We start from the raw sequence: 20,671 nt of genomic DNA on the forward strand, positions 1-20,671 counted from the left end.
TCATACACACACACACACACACACACACACTAAGGCTAAGTTAAAAACACAGCTGTCGACTGAGCCTGTGAGGGAGTCATCCAATGTGCATGCTTGACAGTCCTTTAACCTTACATGATAGCTAATTCATTAAATGTTAGTCTCAACAGATAGATTCAAAAAATTAAGAATATGTGTTACGATGGGCAGTTGTTGAACTTCTTTCTGTTTCATTTCCATGAAGTCTGTTGTTCAAAATAACAGTTAATTTTTATCCACATGAACATCGGAGAACAAACAGATGTTTTGCTAAAGCTATTCAGATGTATCCTAGAGAGGAGACAGAATGATGATTGTTTGCATCCCAACATCAAACACAAACCCCGTCTTCTAGCAGTCACCCATCCAGATTTGAAGGAGGTACCGTATCCCACAGTCTATCTGAAGAACAAGCCAGTATAAGGTGCTGGGTGTTGAAACTGTCTCTTGGCATGTTTCTAAATAACTATGCCTGTCCGGTGTTGTCAAGTTTTGTCAGCTTGTGATGTCACTTGCTTCAGTCTCCTCAATATCCTGCAATTCCATGACATTTCAAGTTTTTTTTTTTTTTTTTTGCTGATGCTATCTGAAAATGCCTTTCAGGATGTTAACGTTTCTGTCGAGGAATACTTTTGACGTTATGTAAATCCAATAACTGACCCAAACTCAGAAATCAGGTTCTTCCATGTGCAACACAAAATATACATTAAAAATCTTATGAACGGATAGAACTTGAAAGTAGAAAGTCTCCTTCTTTGTGTGCCTGAATGGGGTACAAGCTTGAGTTCCAATGACCAGTTTTGCAATGCTAACAGTCTCGATGCTCTGCCCATTCCTGCCTGTCTCCCATGTTACGTGTCACTCAGTGTCCCACAGGTCTCTTTTTTATGTCTCCCCTGCAGTTGGGGCAATATCCACGACTACGTGAAGAGATGGAGCGCATTGTAACCACACATATCAGGGACCGGGAGAGCAGAACCAAAGATCAGGTGGGTGTACCGGCTTTCAGAATTGAACTTCCATGTCCAGTTCCCAAAGCTACCAACAAGGGGCACTTAGCATCTGGGCCCAGGCGAACTTTATCTACCATGTAATAAAACACTAAGGTCTATGTGTCCAGTCACTCTGTGCAATCTGATTGGTTAGTTTGTCTTTGGTGATGCGACAAAAGAGGAAGTGCAAGTATGAGACGCACAAGGAGGAGTAAAGGTGCATGAGGCACGCTGAGAGAGTCGTCTTCAAAGAGGGCAAGTATAAAACCAGACAGGAGACGAGAAAGGCACATCAAAAACAATGACAGGGTCTGAGAAGCAGGCGATATGGGAACACAGTGAAGAAAGGGAGCGCCGATGAAGAGAGGTTAGTAAATGAGCACAATGAGGGAGTCACCTTCAAGGACGGCAAGAATAAAAGCAGACAGAAGGCGAGAAAGGTGCCTCAAAAATAAAGATACAGGCATTATGGGAACACGCTTCAGAAAGGGAGAATATAGAGGAAAGGTGTTGAAGGGACACACACGGCAAGAGATAGGAAATATTTTTTAATTATTGTATTACAAGTCTTCAACAAGTACCATTAGAACAATCTGGACGAGAACAGGCCATTCAGCCCAACAAAGCTCGCCAGTCCTATCCACTTATTTCCTTCCAAAAAAACATCAAGGTCGAGTTTTGAAAGTCCCTAACGTCTTACTGTCCACCACACTACTTGGTCGCTTATTCCAAGTGTCTATCATTCTTTGTGTAAAGAAAAACTTCCTAATGTTTGTGCAACATTTACCCTTAACAAGTTTCCAACTGTGTCCCCGTGTTCTTGATGAACTCATTTTAAAGTCACCATCTCGATCCACTGGACTAATTCCCTTCATAATTTTAAACACTTCTTTTGCTTAAACTGTAAAGGCTCAGCTCCTTTAATCTTTCCTCATAATTCAACCCCTGTAGCTCTGGAATCATCCTAGTCGCTCTTCTCTGGACCTTCTCTAGTGCTGTTATGTGCTTTTTGTAGCCTGGAGACCAAAACTGCACACAGTACTCAAGATGAAGCCTCACCAGTGTGTTATAAAGACTTGAGCAGAACCTCCTGTGACTTGTACTCCACACATCAAGGCGCTATATAACCTGACATTCTGTTAACCTTCTTAATGGCTTCTGAACACTGCCTGGCAGTTGATCGTGTTGAGTCCACTGCAACTTCTAAATCCTTCTCATAAGGTGTAGTTTCTATTTTCCGACCTTCCATTGAGTATTCAGACCTCACTTCCAACATGTAATATTTTACATTTACTGACATTAAGCTGTTAAAACTTTCAGCTCTTTTAATCTTTCCTCATCAGTCATCCCCTGTAGTCCTGGAATCTGCCTAGTTGCTCTTCTCTGAATGTTTTCTAGTGCTGTTGTGTCCTTTTTTTTTAGACCAAAACTGCACACGGGACTCCAGATGAGGCCTCACCAGTGTGTTATAAAGACTTGAGCAGAACCTCCTGTGACTTGCAATCCACACATCAAGGCGCTATATAACCTGACATTCTGTTAGCCTTCTTAATGGCTTCTGATCACTGTCAGGAAGTCGATAGCTTAGAGTCCACTATGACTCCTAAATCCTTCTCATAAGGTGGACTCTCGATTTTCTGACCGCCCATTGTGTATTCAAACCTCACATTTTTACTTCTTATGTGTAATTCTTTACATTTGCTGACATTAAATTTAATTGTCCCAAATCTGCCCAAGCCTGTATGTTATCCAAGTCCTTCTGTAATGATATGACGGATTCCAAATTATCTGCTAATCCACCTATCTTGGTATCATCTGCAAACTTAACCAACTTGTTACTTATATTCCTATCTAAATCATTTATAGATATTAAAAATAGCAGCGGCCCTAGCACTGCCCCCTGCTGGTCACCACTCTTAACATTAGTCAGTTCTGATGAGGTTCCTCGCACCATCACCCTCTGCTTCTTGTATCTGAGCCAATTCTGCACCCATCTAAAAACATTACCCTGAACTCCCACTTCTTTTAATTTGATGCCCAACCTCTCATTTAGCACCTTATCAAATGCTTTCTGTATCATGGCTAGTATATTATAAAGTGAGAAGAGGAGCAGAGTAGTGTTGTAGTTTGGAGACGAGGTGGCGAGTTCCCCAACTCTCCGTGACTGGTATTCATGGCAATTGATCAATGGACAATTTGCATTTCATTGATCAAACGGCCCATTGTTAGTCAATGGTGCTAGTTCGGTCATTATGCCAAGGTACTGTTTATAAGGTTGGAAAAACCTGCAGTCACTTGGATGAGTGATGAAACATATCGGAAAAAACTATGTCCAGATGAACAGAATTAACTTTCTAGAATCTCCTTACCTGGATTATTGAGCATGCATCGAGACACTGTGGGGCAGAGGGGCAATGCAAGGAAAAATGTGTCTTTGTCCCAAACATCATAGAGTGCACTATAGAAATGCACTATATAGCAGATAGGTAGGAAATACACTATATGATAGATAGATAGATAATCTCACAAAAGTGAGTACACCCCTCACATTTTTGTAAATATTTTATTATATCTTTTCATGGGACAGCACTGAAGATATGACACTTTGATACAATGTAAAGTAGTCCGTGTACAGCTTGTATAACAGTGTAAATTTGCTGTCCCCTGAAAGTGACTCAACACACAGCCATTAATGTCTAAACCGCTGGCAACAAAAGTGAGTACACCCCTAAGTGAAAAATGTCCAAATTGTGCCCAAAGTGTCAATATTTTGTGTGGCCACCATTATTTTCCAGCACTGCCTTAACTCTCTTGGGCATGGAGTTCACACGAGCTTCACAGGTTGCCACTGGAATCCTCTTCCACTCCTCCATGACGACATCACGGAGCTGGTGGATGTTACAGACCTTGCGCTTCTCCACCTTCCGTTTGAATAGAGTTTAGGTCTGGAGACATGCTTGGCCAGTCCAGCACCTTTACCCTCAGTTTCTTTAGCAAGGCAGTGGTTGTCTTGGAGGTGTGTTTGGGGTCGTTATCTTGTTGGGATACCAGTTTCCGAAGGTAGGGGATTATGCTGTGCTGCAGTATGTCACAGTACATGTTGGCATTCATGGTTCCCTCAATGAACTGTAGCTCCCCAGTGCCAGCAGCACTCATTCAGCCCCAAACCATGACACTCCCACCACCATGCTTGACTGTAGGCAAGACAGACTTGTCTTTGTACTCCTCACCTGGTTGACGCCACACACGCTTGACACCATCTGAACCAAATAAGTTTATCTTGGTCTCATCAGACCACATGGTTCCAGTAATCCATGTCCTTAGTCTGCTTGTCTTCAGCAAACTGTTTGCGGGCTTTCTTGTGCATCATCTTTAGAAGAGGCTTCCTTCTGGGACGACAGCCATGCAGACCAATTTGATGCAGTGTGCGGCGGGCGTATGGTCTGAGCACTGACAGGCTGACCTCTGCAGCAATGCTGGCAGCACTCATACGTCGATTTTCAAAAGACAACCTCTGGATATGATGCTGAGCACATGCACTCAACTTCTCTGGTCGACCATGGACAGGCCTGTTCTGAGTGGAACCTGTACTGTTAAACCGCTGTATGGTCTTGGCCACCGTGCTGCAGCTCAGTTTCAGTGTGTTGGCAATCTTCTTATAGCCGAGGCCATCTTTAAGTAGAGCAACAATTCCTTTTTTCAGATCCTCAGAGAGTTCTTTGCCATGAGGTGCCATGTTGCACTTCCAGTGACAGGTATGAGAGAGTGTGAGAGCGATAACACCAAATTTAACACACCTGAGACCTTGTAACACAAATGAGTCACATGACACCAGGGAGGGAAAAGGGCTAACTGGGCACAATTTGGACATTTTTCACTTAGGGGTGTACTCACTTTTGTTGCCAGCGGTTTAGACTTTAATGGCTGTGTATTGAGTTATTTTGAGGGGACAGCAAATTTACACTGTTATATAAGCTGTACACGGACTCCTTTACATTGGATCAAAGTGTCATATCTTCAGTGTTGTCCCATGAAAAGATATACCTGTAATAAAATATTTACAAAAATGTGAGGGGTGTACTCACTTTTGTGAGATACTGTAGATAGATAGATAGATAGATAGATTTGTAATTTTACACTCTTGAGCAAAGCTGTAAATCAAGGACAAATGGGTCTTTGTTCCAAAACATTATGGAGGACACTTCCTGGAGACCTCAGCCAACTGACCGCCTACCCCATCCTGTTTTTTCTATAATGGAGTTTGTGCTGGCAGTCCAGTCTGATGAGAGCACCTTTTCTTTTCATCTAATCATTCGATGTGGTAACTTTAGGATGAGATGAAGCATAAGGAAGTTGCTTTTATGTGGTGCTCAGACGTTGATTACATTCTAATACATATAAGTGAAGATAGTTTTGTAATGACTTGCCTTTCATTTTTGACCAGGTAATGTTGCTTATAGACATTGAGCTGGCCTACATGAACACGAACCATGAAGACTTTATTGGATTTGCCAAGTGAGTTTGCTTTTATTCTTTAATCTGTTCTTTTAACCACTCTGAATAATAAAATATGTATTGCATATGCTCTAAATAAGGGGTGTGGAACTTCGGTCCTGGTGGGCCGCAGTGGCTGCAGGTTTTTATTCGAACCCTTTTCCTAATCAGTGCCCAGTTTTCACTGCTAATTAACTTGTATTCCCTTCATTTTGATCACCCTGTTTTTAAGGATTCAGTCCTCTGAGTTGATTTGTTTCTTCATTAAATGGCAGCCAAACAGAAATGAGACGTGAAACGAGCCAACAGATGACCAGCTAAATTTTGGATTTCAAACTTCAGCTGATCTCTTAATGTAAAACTCTTGCTGTTAATTAAACCCGTTATTTAATTCCATGGCTTGTTGCTGCTCTAATTCTGACACAGCAGACATTTCCAAATCTGTTGATTCTTCTGTTTTTTCTAAGAACATCGTCAAAATGTTTTGGTGTCCTGAGAGATCAGCCTTACTGAGACCTTCACCTTTCATTATTTTCAGATACTGTGTGATGGGCACAGGTGAGCTGCTCATGTTTTTTGTCTCCTTGTTGTTTGGCTGCTCATTAAGGAAAAAGAAACAACTGAAGGGTCTGAGTCACGTCAATTAAAACAAAGGCAAAAAAAGTTAATTAGCAAAAACTGGTGGCTAATGAAGAAGATGGTTAGAATGAAAACCTGCAGCCATTGCGGCACTCGAGGCCTTGGAGTTTGACACCCGTGTTTTTTCAACGTGTGGGTTGCTGAATGCCCTAGTCAGTGGTTCCCAAACTTGGTCCTGGTGGGCCGCAGTGACTGCAGGTTTTTGTTCCCACCAACGTCCGTATTTCATTGGACTCTTAGCCTAATTAAGTGAGTCGTTATTTCCCTGTTTCTGTGTTTTGTAGAAATTACAAACTAAGTTTGGTCGATTTTTATTAAAATGTAATAAGCAGTTATATGGGGAATATGTAGTATTTTTAAATTGTTAGCAGTATTTTCAACCTAATTTTCATTCTGCCTTTCCAGGTGTTCTGGTTATTTAATTGATTATTTTCTAATTAGCGTGTCTGACACTTACATCGTTGCAGCTTTCATCATCCCGGGTGTCTGCTGTTGTCACTATTAGGATTAAATGAAGGGAGCAAACTACACAGGAAAAAGGGGAAAATTCAAGGGAAACGACAAAAGAGAGTTAAGCATTTATAGCTTTCGAAAAAAATAAAATATTTTTAAATGTCTTATAAATGTAAAAGCCATATTATTGTGTTTTTCTGACTGCAGAATACGAGAATCGACCAGCTAATTAAATTAGATCAGTTGTTATCAATTATTATCACAGATTGTGAATCTGATAAGAACAAAAACCTGCAGCCACAATGGGTCCCCAGGAACGAGTTTGGGAACCACTGCCTTAGATGGTTTGTCAGTGAAAGAAATTACTCTTCTCAACTGTAGCTGTGATATCTTTCACTTGGATGTTAGAGATTGCATTGAGTGAGTAAAGCTGGAAAAAATATTGGGTTGTGTGTTTTCATTTAAGGCTGTAAAGCAAACAAAATGGGAATATTTCAAAGGGGGGGATTCTTTTCTATACCCACTGTAGTACAGATGATGCGTTGCCTTTTTGACCTGAGATTGTATATGCTGAATGTATGTCCGGTCCTTAGAGATATGAAGTCCAAGGTACCTGAAGTTGCTAACCTTGTCCACTGTAGCCCCATTGATATGGACTGGTGTAAAGTACTGCTGCTGCTTTCTGCTGAAATCCAACACCTGGTCCTTTTGCTTGGTTCCACAATGCCAGGTTCTCCACCTCCTCCAGACAGGCCATGTCATCATTGTTAGAAAGTGTCGTCAGCAAAATTCACAATGGAGTTAAAGTTGTGTGTGGCCATGCAATCAAAGCTGTAAAGAAAAAAACAGCAGAGGGCTCAGAACACGTCCTTGAGGGGTTCCTGTATTGAGGATAATAATGTTGGAAATACAGTACAGTGCCCCCATTGTTGAAAGAACATTCTCTGCAATAAATTAGTGCCCTGTCCAGGGTGATCACTTCCTTGTTCTCAATGCTGCTAGTATAATCTCTGTCTCCCCATGATGATGGTATGGATTAAGCAAGTCTGGTAACGTGTGAATATTTTTTTCTTTTTTAGTGCACAGCAAAGGAGCAGCCAGATGAGCAAGAAGAAAGCTTCTGGAAATCAGGTAAGAAGGAGTCATTCCCTGGGGAAAGTAAAGAAGCAGAACCAAGAGAGTACAATGAATTCTGGCCTCTTAAACAGGTCCATGCCAGATTCTGATCTTATGCAAGAAGTGTTCTATCAGAAATTATGGACAAGAAGGAGATGCTAACTAATTTAACCAGATGTCCAGCAATGAATATTTACGGTGGCCAGTAATAGTTTTGAATCAGTTGCCAAATCCATTTACTTTATAAAAGGATGACCATACCAAGCTCTGTGCATTATATTGTATGGCGCCTCTTACAGATCCCACCGTCACTGGGCACTTTGATTCTGGTAAAGCACACATAATAATTTCAAACATTCAAACAAAAACATTTGTTTCATAGAATTCACTGCAGCAAGATGCATTTTTAGGTAGACTAAAATTAAATTCAAATGAAGTCCACAAGAACACAGTTCAAATATACACTTAATAATAACCTTTTTTCTGTATGGTGCTTTTCACAAAGTGCATACCTGCTTGATTTTAAAAAATATAACAATTAAAAAAAAATAATATGCACTCACTGGCCACTTTATTAGGTACACCTTGCTAGTACCAGGTTGGACCCCTTTTTGCCATCCGAACTGCCATAATTCTTCATGGCACAGATTTAACAAGGTGCTGGCAATATTCCTCTGGGAATTTGTTCCATATTGACATGATGGCATCACGCAGTTGCTGCAGATTTGTCAGATGCACATCCATGATGCAAATCTCTTGCTCCATCACATCTCAAAGGTCCTCTACTGGATTGAGATCTGGTGACTGTAGAGACCATTTTAGACCATCAAACTCATTGTCATGTTCAAGAAACCAGTTTGAGATGATGTGAGCTTTGTGCCATGGCACATTATCCTGCTGGAAGGAGCCATCAGAAGATGCAGTCATAAAGGGATGGACATGGTCAGCAACAATACTCAGGTAGGCTGTGGCATTTAGTTGCATGCTCATTTGGTACTAAGGGGCCCCAAGTGTGCCAAGGAAATATCCACCACACCATTACACCACCACCACCAGCCTGAGCTGTTGATACAAGGCAGGATGGCTCCATGCTTTCATGTTGTTAATGCCAAATTCTGACCCTAACATGCAAATGTCGCAGCAGAAATCAGCACTCATCAGACAAGGCAACATGTCTCCAATATTCTATTGTCTAATTTTGGTGAGCCCGTGTGAATTGTAGCCCCAGTGGCCTGTTGTTAGCTGACAGGAGTTGCACCCTGTGGGGTCTTCTGCTGCTGTAGCCCATCTGCTTCAAGGTTTGATGTGTTGGGTGCTCAGAGCTGCTCTTCTGCATACCTTGGTTGTAACGAGTGCTTATTTGAGTTACTGTTACCTTTCTATCAGTTCAAACCAGTCTGGCCATTCTCCTCTGACCTCTGGCGTCAACAAGGCATTGAACTGCTGCTCACTGGATATTATCCCTTTTTCAGACCATTCTCTAAACTGTACAGATGGTTGTACGCAGATCAGCAGTTTCTGAAATACTCGGACCCCCTCATCTGGCACTAGCAAACCATGCCACATTCAAAGTCACTTCAGTCCCCTTTCTTTCCATTCTGATGCTCGGTTTGAACTTCAGCAGGTGGTCTTGACAACGTCCACAGGCCAAAATGCATTGATTTGCTGCCATGTGATTGGCAGATTAGATGTTTGCGTCAACAAGCAGGTGAACAAGTGTACCTAATAAAGTGGCCATTGAGTGTATAGAGCACACCCTCAAATAATGTTTCTTAAAGTTAAAATACAATACGATTCATTTGTGCGACATTATTAAATACAGAACTTTAGATAGATCAGATTGTCATAACATGAAAATCTTGACACATACACTGTAAGAAAAGAAGAAACCACAGCAAAACTTTTGGGCACATCTGTTGTGACCCCCTATTTTGGAAATAAATGAAAGAATTGTTTCTTTTAACAAAGGCAAAAAAAATTACGTATTTTCAGATGGGAACTGATTTAAAATGGCCGAACTTCCTGTCATGTGGTTTCCAGGCAGGAAAGGGGTGGGTCCAGGAGGGCAGGCAATGGAAGTGATGTCAGTGATAGAATGGCTCTGCAGAGGGAGGGAGGGAGGGCAGATAGGAGAGAAGAGGCACTGGAACACTGCGCCCACCCCTGGTTCGGCAGGTAGTTACCATCAGCAGAGCCCTTATGCTGACTCCCAAGCACACGCAGGTGACAACACATTGTTAAGAAAAATAGATGAACACAATTCCCATGTGTTGTGACCACACCACCTTTGTTTAATATAGTGCCTTCTATAGCACACACCATAAGGAGATGCGGTATAAACAACACAACAATAAAAATTCATACTAAGGGTCCAAAACTGCAATTCACATGGGTTATGAACAAAACATCCTTTATTTTATATGGTGAATTTCACAGAGCGTAACATCAAGTGTATAAACATGCAGTTCAAAGTAACACAATAACATTACATAACATTCTCAGACCCCTTAATCCAATGCAGAGATACTTTTATGAAGTAACAAATTTCAGTACAAGATAACTTTTGAGCAAAGTCTCTTTGGTATAAAGTCCTGGAATTTTCTCTTAACAATGTCTTCACCCAGAAGTAAAAGCAACTGAGAAACCAAACAGTTCCTGATATTTTTCTAGTCTCTCCCTGTTTTCCACCTTCATCTCACCACTTTACACACAATGCCCTCCGTAATGTCTGGGACAAAGACGCACTTTTCCTTTGATTTCCCCCCTCTGCTTCACAGTTTAAAATTACAAATCAAACAATTCAGACTTGTGATTAAACTGCACATTGTTGACTTTTATTTAAGGTGATTGGCAGAATTTTTGGTTACCATACTTTTACTACACGGTCCCCCCCATTTTAGGGCGCCATAATGTTTTGGACAATTGGTGTCACAAGTGTTTGTGATTCCTCAGGTGGGTTTCATTAGTTCATAAAATACCTCGGCTTATGTAGTGGCGAAGTTGAGGCACCTGATCTTCAAAGAAAAGCAAATGGAGTCTCGGGAATGGCAGCAGAATCGGGCTTTATCACGAGATGCACACACAGACTCAAATCAAGTGAAATGAGCACCCGGTGATGGGCAAACCTTACTTTTATTACAGTTCTCATTTTCCAACACATTTGTCATCCTCATCTGACTCCCAGCATTCCATTTCAACAAGTGAAATGCATGCTCAATTGGGTTAAGATCAGGTGACTGACTTGCCCATTCAAGACTTTTCCACTTCTTTGCTTTAATAAACTCCTGGGTTGCTTTGGCTATATGTTTTGGGTCATTGTCCATCTGTATCATGAAACGTCGCCCAATCAATTTGACTGCTGTATTTAGTTGGATTTGAGCAGACAGTATGTCCTCTGAACACCTCAGAATTCATTCGGCTGCTTCTGTCCCGTGTCACATCATCAATAAACATGAGTGTCCCAGTGCCACTGGCAGCCATGCACACCCAAGCCATCACACTGCCTCCACCGTGTTTTACAGATGATGTGCTATGCTTTAGATAATGAGCTGTTCCACGCCTTCTCCATACTTTTTTTTGCCATCATTCTGGTAGAGGTTGAATTTGGTTTCATCTGTCCAAAGAATGTTTTTCCAGAACTGTGCTGGCTTTTTTAGATGTTCTTTAGCAAAGTCCAGTCTAGCCTTTCTATTCTTGAGGCTTATGAGTGGCTTGCATCTTGCAGTGCACCCTCTATATTTACTTTCATGCAGTCTTCTCTTTATGGTAGACTTGGATATCGATACGCCCGCCTACCCCCTGGAGAGTGTTGTTCACTTGGTTGTCTGTTGTGAAGGGGTTTCTCTTCACCATAGAAATGATTCTGCGATCATCCACCACTGTTGTCTTCCGTGGACGTCCAGGTCTTTTTGCGTTGCTGAGTTCACCAGTGCTTGCTTTCTTTCTCAGGACGTACCAAACTGTAGATTTTGCCATTCGTAATATTGTAGCAATTTCTCAGATGGGTTTCTTCTGTTTTCGCAGCTTAAGGATGGCTTCTTGCACCTGCATGGAGAGCTCCTTTGACTGCATGTTGTCTGTTCACAGCAAAATCTTCCACATGCAAGCAACACACCTCAAATTCTGCTTAATTGATAATGATATAACAACGGACTTGCCCACACCTGCCCATGAAATAGCCTTTGAGTCAATTGTCCAATTACTTTTGAGCCCCTGAAATGAAGGGATTGTGTTCAAAAAATGCTTTAGTTGCCTCACATTTTTATGCAATTGTTTTGTTCACCCCACTGAATTAAAGCTGAAAGTCTGCACTTGAACTGCATCAGAGTTGTTTCATTTCAAATTCATTGTGGTAATGTACAGAACCAAAATTAGAAAAAAGTTGTCTCTGTCCAAATATTTATGGACCTAACTGTAAGCCTTTTCTAGTTTAACCCTTACAATACTAGCGCTCAATCTATACATATAAAAGGCAAAGCCCTCACTGACTCATCAGATCGATAGATAGATAGATAGATAGATAGATACTTTATTAATACCAAGGGGAAATTCACATAATCCAGCAGCAGCATACTGATAAAAACAATAAAGTAAAGAGTGATACAAATGCAGGTACAACAGACAATAACATTGTATAATGTTAACGTTTACCCCCCCCCGGGTGTAATTGAAGAGTCGCATAGTGTGGGGGAGGAACGATCTCCTCATCACTAGTTCTTCCACTTTCCATATAGGTGGGAAGCTGAAATTTTGCGTGCTCATTCCTTGCAGTGTACTTACAAAGCTTAGGTATGTCCTATTGCAACACCCAAGGGGGGAAACGGGTGTACCCCCCTAAACTGCATATACAGTCATATGAAAAAGTTTGTGAACCCCTCTCAGCCTGCATAATAATTGACTCTCCTTTCAACAAAAAAGATAACAGTGGTACGTCTTTCATTTCCTAGGAACATCTGAGTACTGCTGTGTTTTCTGAACAAAGATTTTTAGTGACGCAGTATTTAGTTGTATGAAATTAAATCAAATGTGAAAAACTGGCTGTGCACAAATGTGGGTCCCCTTGTCATTGTGCTGATTTGAATGCCTGTCACTGCTCAATGCTGATTACTTGGTTGGATGAGCTCGTTAATCCTTGAACTTCATAGACAGGTGTGTCCAATCATGAGATATAAAGGGATTTAAGGTGGTCAATTACAAGTTGTGCTTCCTTCCCGTTGACTCTCCTCTGAGGAGTGACAGCATGGGATCCTCAAAGCAACTCTCCAAAGATCTGAAAACAAAGTTTATTGAGTCTCCTGGTTTAGGGGAAGGCTACAAAAAGCCATCTCAGAGGTTTAAACTGTCAGTTTCAACTGTAAGGAATGTCATCAGGAAATGGAAGGCCACAGGCACAGTTGCTGTTAAACCCAGCAGGTCTGGCAGACCAAGACAAATACAGGAGCGGCATATGAGCAAGATTGTGAGAATGGTTACAGACAACCCACAGATCATCTCCAAAGACCTGCAAGAACATCTGGCTGCAGATGGTGTATCTGTACATCGTTCTACAATTCAGCACAATTTGTACAAAGAACATCTGTATGGCAGGGTGATGAGAAAGAAGCCCTTTGTGCACTCACACCACAAACAGAGTCGCTTGTTGTATGCCAATGCTCATTTAGACAAGCCAGATTCATTTGGGAACAAAGTGCTTTGGATTGATGAGACAAAAATGGAGTTATTTGGTCAGAACAAAAAGTGCTTTGCATGGCGGAAGAAGAACACCGCATTCCAAGAAAAACACCTGCTACCTACTGTCAAATTTGGTGGAGGTTCCATCATGCTGTGGGGCCGTGTGGCTAGTTCCAGGGACTGGGGCCCTTGTTAAAGTCGAGGGTCAGATGAATTCAACCCAAAATCAGCAAATTCTTCAGGATAATGTTCAAGCATCAGTCACAAAGTTGAAGTTACGCAGGGGTTGGATATTCCAACAAGACAATGACCCAAAACACAGTTCAAAATCCACAAAGGCATTCATGCAGAGGGAGAAGTACAATGTTCTGGAATGGCCGTCACAGTCCCCTGACTTGAATATCATCGAAAATCCATGGGATGATTTGAAGCAGGCTGTCCATCAAATTGAACTGAACTGAGAGATTTTGTATGAAGAATGGTCAACAATACCTCCATCCAGAATCAGACACTCATCAAAGGCTATAGGAGGACAGCGTCTAGAGGCTGTTAGATTTGCAAAAGGAGGCTCAACTAAGTATTGATGTCATATCTCTGTTGGGGTGCCCACATTTATACACCTGTCTAATTTTGTTATGAAGCATATTGCATATTTTCTGTTAATCCAATAAACTTAATGTCACTGCTGAAATCCTACTGTTTCCATAAGGCATGTCATATATTAAAAGGGAGTTGCTACTTCGAAAGCTCAGCCAATGAGAAACAAAAATCCAAAGAATTAAGAGGGGTTCCCAAACTTTTTCTTATGTCGTATATACAGATAGGGGGAAACCCCTCCTCACTATTTCTGCAACTTCCAATATACGTAGGAAGCCCAAATTTCCTATGCTCATCCTTTACACTGTACTTACAAACGTTAAGTAATGTTTCATTTCTCGTCATGCCCTGTAACGAACTTTCGAAAATAACGTCTTGTTTTTGGCAGTTCTCACCATTATGCCATAAGGAACTTTTGAACTGACCTCTCCTTTTGGTGGTTTCATTCCTTATTTCCATTAACAGAGGATTTATTTCATGGCAGAGATGCACAAGGGTTTCCCCTGGTCCTCCTTCCTTTTTTCCCGCACAGTCGCTGTCCGTGCCCCTACCACTTGGTTGCTTCTCACATGGCTAACTCTACATTAACATGCTTAAGAGTGAGCTTAGCAGACAGCTTGGTCATTTTACAGCCCGAAGGCAGAACTGGCAACGTCGTTTACAAAGACATCCTTACATCCTAAAAATGGGCATTTCTCATACACAACATTTACAATCATAAATTAAACTCTTTACAATCATCAAATTCACTCTCAATACTAAAATAAGCCTATGACAATTACATTGACAATCATGTTACGTTATTTTTAAAATGTTCCTTTTCTTTTTCATAACTTGTTTAACACACTACTTCTCCGTTGCAAAGCGCAGGTATTTTGCTAGTAAGATATAATACTTGTCTTTTAATGTCCTTATGATTCTCTTTGAATTCTGTGGAAAGAAGCCTGGACACTGAGACAGCCAGATGTCCACAACACACACGTTTATTATGGTTTATGTATTGTTGTCCGCTTAAAGAACAAGAACTGGAACATGTAGTTTCAAACAGTAATCCAGACACATATAGTGCAGGGATAAGCGACAAAGTGGTAAATATGACGGATTTAATAAACATGCCCTTGCTGTGTCCAGATATTATGGTGCCCTGAAGTGGGTGTCCATGTTGTGACCAAAATGTTTGCAAATCACCTTAAATGTCTGCAATGTTCACTTGAATCACAAGTCTGAATTGTTTGATTTGCAGTTTTAAACTGTGGAGCAGAGAAGGAAATCAAGGAAAACAATGTCTCTTTGCCCCAAACATTATGGAGGGCATCTATAGAGTTGTGGCGAAAGGTTTTGAGAATGACACAAATACTAATTTTCACAACATTTGCTGCCTCAATTTTTATGATGGCAATTTGCATCTACTCCAGAATGTTATGAAGAGTGATCAGATGAATTGCAATTACCGTATATACTCACTGTAACAATAGCGCTATATAGCCCCCGACCCGGCACAGACTACACTCAGATGCACGGATAAAATAACACAAACTGTTTTATTTTTCTCTCCCCTGTGGGTGCACGTCTTCCCCGTGACCCACAGGCAATACAGTCCCAAATAAAGCACTCCTAATCACCACAAATACGCCCTTCTGGCACCACCACTCCTCCCTTGAAGCTTCTTCCTCTCCTCCCGACTCTGGCCACTGAGTGGTGGCGGCAGCTGGCCCCTTTTATAGCCCACCCGGAAGTGTTCCAGGTGCTTGACCACCTGGTTCCAATTACACTTCTGGGTGAGGCTGAAGATTTGTCCAGCTGGGCTGTGGAATCCATGCAGCACCCCCTAGCGGCCACCCCAGCTCACACCCGAGCTGTGGAGGACTCCATCTCCCATGGAGCCCTGCAGGAGATTGAGGAATCACCGTTGGCTAGGGAGGCTTGCCACCAAACATCCCGGGGGAGGTATTGAGTTGCTCAGGGTTGGTTGCTCCCCCAGATCATGTGCAGCAGGGGCGTCCTGGGCGACCATGGGACCACCCGGGCCACCCATCACATTGCATATACAGGTGCTGGTCATAAAATTAGAATATCATGACAAAGTTGATTAATTTTAGTAATTCCATTCAAGTTGAGCTGGACTGTTAAGGACTGCTGGGGTCAAGTCTTTTTCTCTGATGATTTCCCTTTCTGATTGTTTGGGGCATCCAGAAAAAAGAAATGGTGAGCGCTACCATCAGTCCTGTGTCAGGCCAACAGTAAAGCATCCTGAGACCATTCATGTCAGCCAAGGCAGTGGGCTCACTCACAATTTTGCCTAAGAACACAGCCATCAGTAAAGAATGTGACTAAAACATCCTCCGAGAGCAACTCTCCCAACCATCCAAGAACAGTTTGGTGACCAACATGATGGAGCACTGGCCATAAGGCAAAAGTGAGAACTAAGTGGCTTGGGGAACAAAACATCGAAATTTGGGGTCCATGGCCAGGAATCTCCCCAGACCTTTAATCCCATTAAGAACTTGTGGTCAATCCTCAAGAGGTGGGCGGAGAAGCAAAAACCCATCAATTCTGACAAACTCCAAGCATTAATTATACAAGAATGGGCTGCCATCAGTCAGGGTTTGGCCCAGGAGTTGATTGACGGCCTGTCAGGGTGAATTGCTGAGGTCTTGAAAAAGAAAGAAGGGCCAACACTGCAAATATGGACTCTGTGCGTAAATTTCATGTCATTGTCAGTAAAAGCCCTTGAAACTCATGAAATGCTTGCAATTCTACTTCAGTACACCATAGAAACATCTGACTAAAAGATCTAAAAACACTGAAGCAGCAAACTTTGTGAAAACCAACACTTGGGTCATTTAACTGTACATTTAACCAATTTTTACACAAAGCAACTCACACAGAATTGTTTTATAGCCGTTTGCATGTTTTGACAAATTGAGGTCATGGTCACATTGTAAGCCAGTAGTAGATACTGGACCTCCCAATTTTGCACCTTTTCATTTCAAAGCTTGCTTTCAACTCTTGGCCTCTGCAATGTGTGACTGCACACATCCTCTCGTGACCCTCACGCATATGTGGTCAAGTTTCTACACATTGCTTATTAAGTGTAATCAGCTGAGATGCCGGATGAATAATGACAACTAAAAATAAACATTACATATCACATTGCATTCCCAAGCTTGGTCCTGATGCCCCCTTGTGGTTCCTGGTTTTTAATTTAACCAGTTTTTCACTCAAGAAACCATCTAATTCGCTCCTCAATCCAAACGACGGTACTCTTTGAAGTTTTTTCTTGTATGGTAGTTTGCAGAATTCCTTTTTTTGTCATGAGATGGAGTGGAATCACACATATGATTGGTTCCTGGTTTCTGCCTATCTGTGCCAGAATAAGCATCAGCTTCCTTCAGCCCTTCTCTGGGGAAAGGTATTATACAAAATGGATGGACATGTAAGCATGAATAAAAGGGTGTGAAAATGGGTAGATGAGTATCTAGCTACAACACCTTTAATCACATCTGACCTGCTTTGTTCATTTTCTTTTTATCTGAATCACATACTGTGCATCCAGAAAGTATTCCCAGCGCACCACTTTTTCCACATTTCGTTATGTTACAGCCTTATTCCAAAATGGATTAAATTCATTTTTTTCCTCAGAATTCTACACACAACACCCCACAATGACAACGTGAAAAAAGTTTACTTGAGATTTTTTACAAATTTATTAAAAATAAAAAAACTGAGAAATCCCATGTACATAAGTATTCACAAGCCTTTGCTCAATACTTTGTTGATGCCCCTTTGGCAGCAATTCCAGCCTCAAGTCTTGTTGAATATGATGCCACAAGCTTGGCACACCTATCCTTGGCCAGTTTCGCCCATTCCTCTTTGCAGCACCTCTCAAGCTCCATCAGATGGATGAGAAGCGTCGGTGCACAGCCATTTTAAGATCTCTCTAGAGATGTTCAATCGGATTCAAGTCTGGGCTCTGGCTGGGCCACTCAAGGACATTCACAGAGTTGTCCTGAAGCCACTCCTTTGATATCTTGGCTGTGTGCTTAGGGTCGTTGTCCTGCTGAAAGATGAACCGTCGCCCAGTCCTGAGGTCAAGAGCGCTCTGGAGCAGGTTTTCATCCAGGATGTCTCTGTACATTGCTGCAGTCATCTTTCCCTTTATCCTGACTAGTCTCCCAGTCCCCTGCCGCTGAAAAACATCCCCACAGCATGATGCTGCCACCACCATGCTTCACTGTAGGGATGGTATTGACCTGGTGGTGAGCGGTGCCTGGTTTCCTCCAAACGTGATGCCTGGCATTCACACCAAAGAGTTCAATCTTTGTCTCATCAGACCAGAGAATTTTCTTTGTCATGGTCTGAGAGTCCTTCAGGTGCCTTTTGGCAAACTCCAGGCGGGCTGCCATGTGCCTTTTACCAAGGAGTGGCTTCTGTCTGGCCACTCTACCATACAGGTCTGATTGGTGGATTGCTGCAGAGATGGTTGTCCTTCTGGAAGGTTCTCCTCTCTCCACAGGGGACCTCTGGAGCTCTGACAGAGTGACCATCGGGTTCTTGGTCACCTCTCTGACTAAGGCCCTTCTCCCCCGATCGCTCAGTTTAGAATGGCCGGCCAGCTCTAGGAAGAGTCCTGGTGGTTTCGAACTTCTTCCACTTATGGATGATGGGGGCCACTGTGCTCATTGGCACCTTCAAGGCAGCAGAATTTTTTCTGTAACCTTCCTCAGATGTGTGCCTTGAGACAATCCTGTCTCGGAGGTCTACAGACAATTCCTTTGACTTCATGCTTGGTTTGTGCTCAGACATGAACTGTCAACTGTGGGACCTTCTATAGACAGGTGTGTGCCTTTCCAAATCATGTCCAGTCAACTGAATTTACCACAGGTGGACTCCAATGAAGCTGCAGAAACATCTCAAGGATGATCAGGGGAAACAGGATGCACCTGAGCTCAATTTTGAGCTTCATGGCAAAGGGCTGTGAATACTTATGTACATGGGATGTCTCAGTTTTTTTTATTTTTAATAATTTGCAAAACCTCAAGTAAACTTTTTTTCACGTTGTCATTATGGGGTGGTTGTGTGTAGAATTTTGAGGAAAAAAATGAATTTAATCCATTTTGGAATAAGGCTGTACATAACAAATGTGGGAAAAGTGATGTGCTGTGAATACTTTCCGGATGCACTGTACGTTCCATGGCAGTGTCGGTAGAAACAGACTTGGGTGTAATGGCAAAGCAGGTCCCATTTCAGTACTGCTTTGAAGACCACATACTGCTTGGCCTTCTGCTCTGCCCCCACTGGTAGACGTTAGATCCCAAGTTGCATACATTCACTTAGAAAGTAGTTGTTTTTTTTATTTAGGGTGGCACATGATGGCATTTTTAAGGTGAAGGTTAGATTTCACCACAGATGTGTTCTATTATGGTACTGGTAGATATGATAACCAGAGAGTTATGTCTGGGACTGCCATGGACAAAAGAGATTGTAAAGTGAAGAGGTAGCATATAAGGTGATGTGTAAGAAATACACACAGATTAAGGAAACAGATTATTCCAGGGGTCTGCTGTTATATCTTGCCATAGTACGGTGTCATACTGAAAAGTGAGAGCGTTAAATGAATTGTCCCAAGTGGGTATGTCCGTGAAAATTAGAGTCAGCTCGTACTTGTTCCATTTCCATCACTGTCCTGTCCATGGCTGCTGTTTATTCCCAACAAAGAATGGAGAATATTAGGCCATTAGCCAACCTCCACCTATTTAGTAAGGAATGTTGCATGCTAAGTGCTAACATCTAAACAAGTTGGGAAAAACAAAGAGAAGTTAATATTACTTGCAATATCTCCCAATGGTTGTATTCCACCAGCATGAGCCTTCTTGACCACCAATTTGCCACCTATGCAGGTACTTCACTCCCGTAAGCTCTCTCTTTGTTGTCTATACTGCATCCCCCCCTTCCCACTTAACATCTTCCTGTGCCTGTGAATAGAAATGAAGACTCATTAGTGATGCTGAATCACCATGGACTTGCACCACGAAGCGTCTGCTTTCCAATTTGCACTATGGTGATCTGCCAGTGGTTAGCCGCGAACCCACAGCATCTGGCTCAGGAGCAAACTCCTGATAGCGCGAACGGCATTAGCCAGCCACGTAGAGATCATTTCTAGACACAGGTGTGCTTCCTGTTGACGTCTGTGTCGGCTCCTTTTGGCGTAGCATCGCCACTGCATTACTACTTTAATTTCCCTGTTCTTATCCTTAGCAGTTCAAAGTTGCAATGCACTGCACCCTGGACTACGGTCCACTACCTTCTGTCAGTAGATTATACGACTTCTCTCATGTATAACTGTCACTGTAGCCTTCCTAATGGGAGTGTGCTCAATCCCGCACCTCGATTGACCTAGCTGAGAAAAAAATTTGGTTCTCAGCTCCCGGCGGTTGAAATTGAGCAAATATGAAGGCAGGAAAGCAAGCTTAATTTTTAACACTTTGAACGCGGGGTGCAAGTTAAGTTGTATCTCACTGAACCTGTCAAGGTGCAACATATGGTATAACTTGGATTAATAAACTACTGTATATCAAAATTAAAATCAAATCAAAACTCATTTCCCAGTATACAGCCAATATAGATACATCCGAACTTTGCTGTTGCATGTCAGTTATCTGCTATAGTTCTGCCACCTAGTGGATAGCCAT

General features: G+C 42.1%; 1 protein-coding gene across 10 annotated transcripts in view; it reads left to right on the top strand.

Annotated features, from left to right (window-relative positions):
* The window catches only part of dnm1a (dynamin 1a), a 501,477-nt gene that overhangs the window by 224,520 nt on the left and 256,286 nt on the right, over positions 1-20,671 (top strand). For all 10 annotated transcript variants that reach the window (XM_051931967.1, XM_028809129.2, XM_051931970.1 and 7 more), the window contains exons 11-13: positions 921-1,007; positions 5,455-5,525; positions 7,676-7,727. In XM_051931967.1, coding sequence (XP_051787927.1) covers positions 921-1,007; positions 5,455-5,525; positions 7,676-7,727 — 210 coding nt within the window. The remainder of the gene's footprint in view (positions 1-920; positions 1,008-5,454; positions 5,526-7,675; positions 7,728-20,671) is intronic.

This window comes from Erpetoichthys calabaricus, chromosome 9 (genome assembly GCF_900747795.2).
Source record: "Erpetoichthys calabaricus chromosome 9, fErpCal1.3, whole genome shotgun sequence".
Taxonomy (NCBI): domain Eukaryota; kingdom Metazoa; phylum Chordata; class Cladistia; order Polypteriformes; family Polypteridae; genus Erpetoichthys; species Erpetoichthys calabaricus.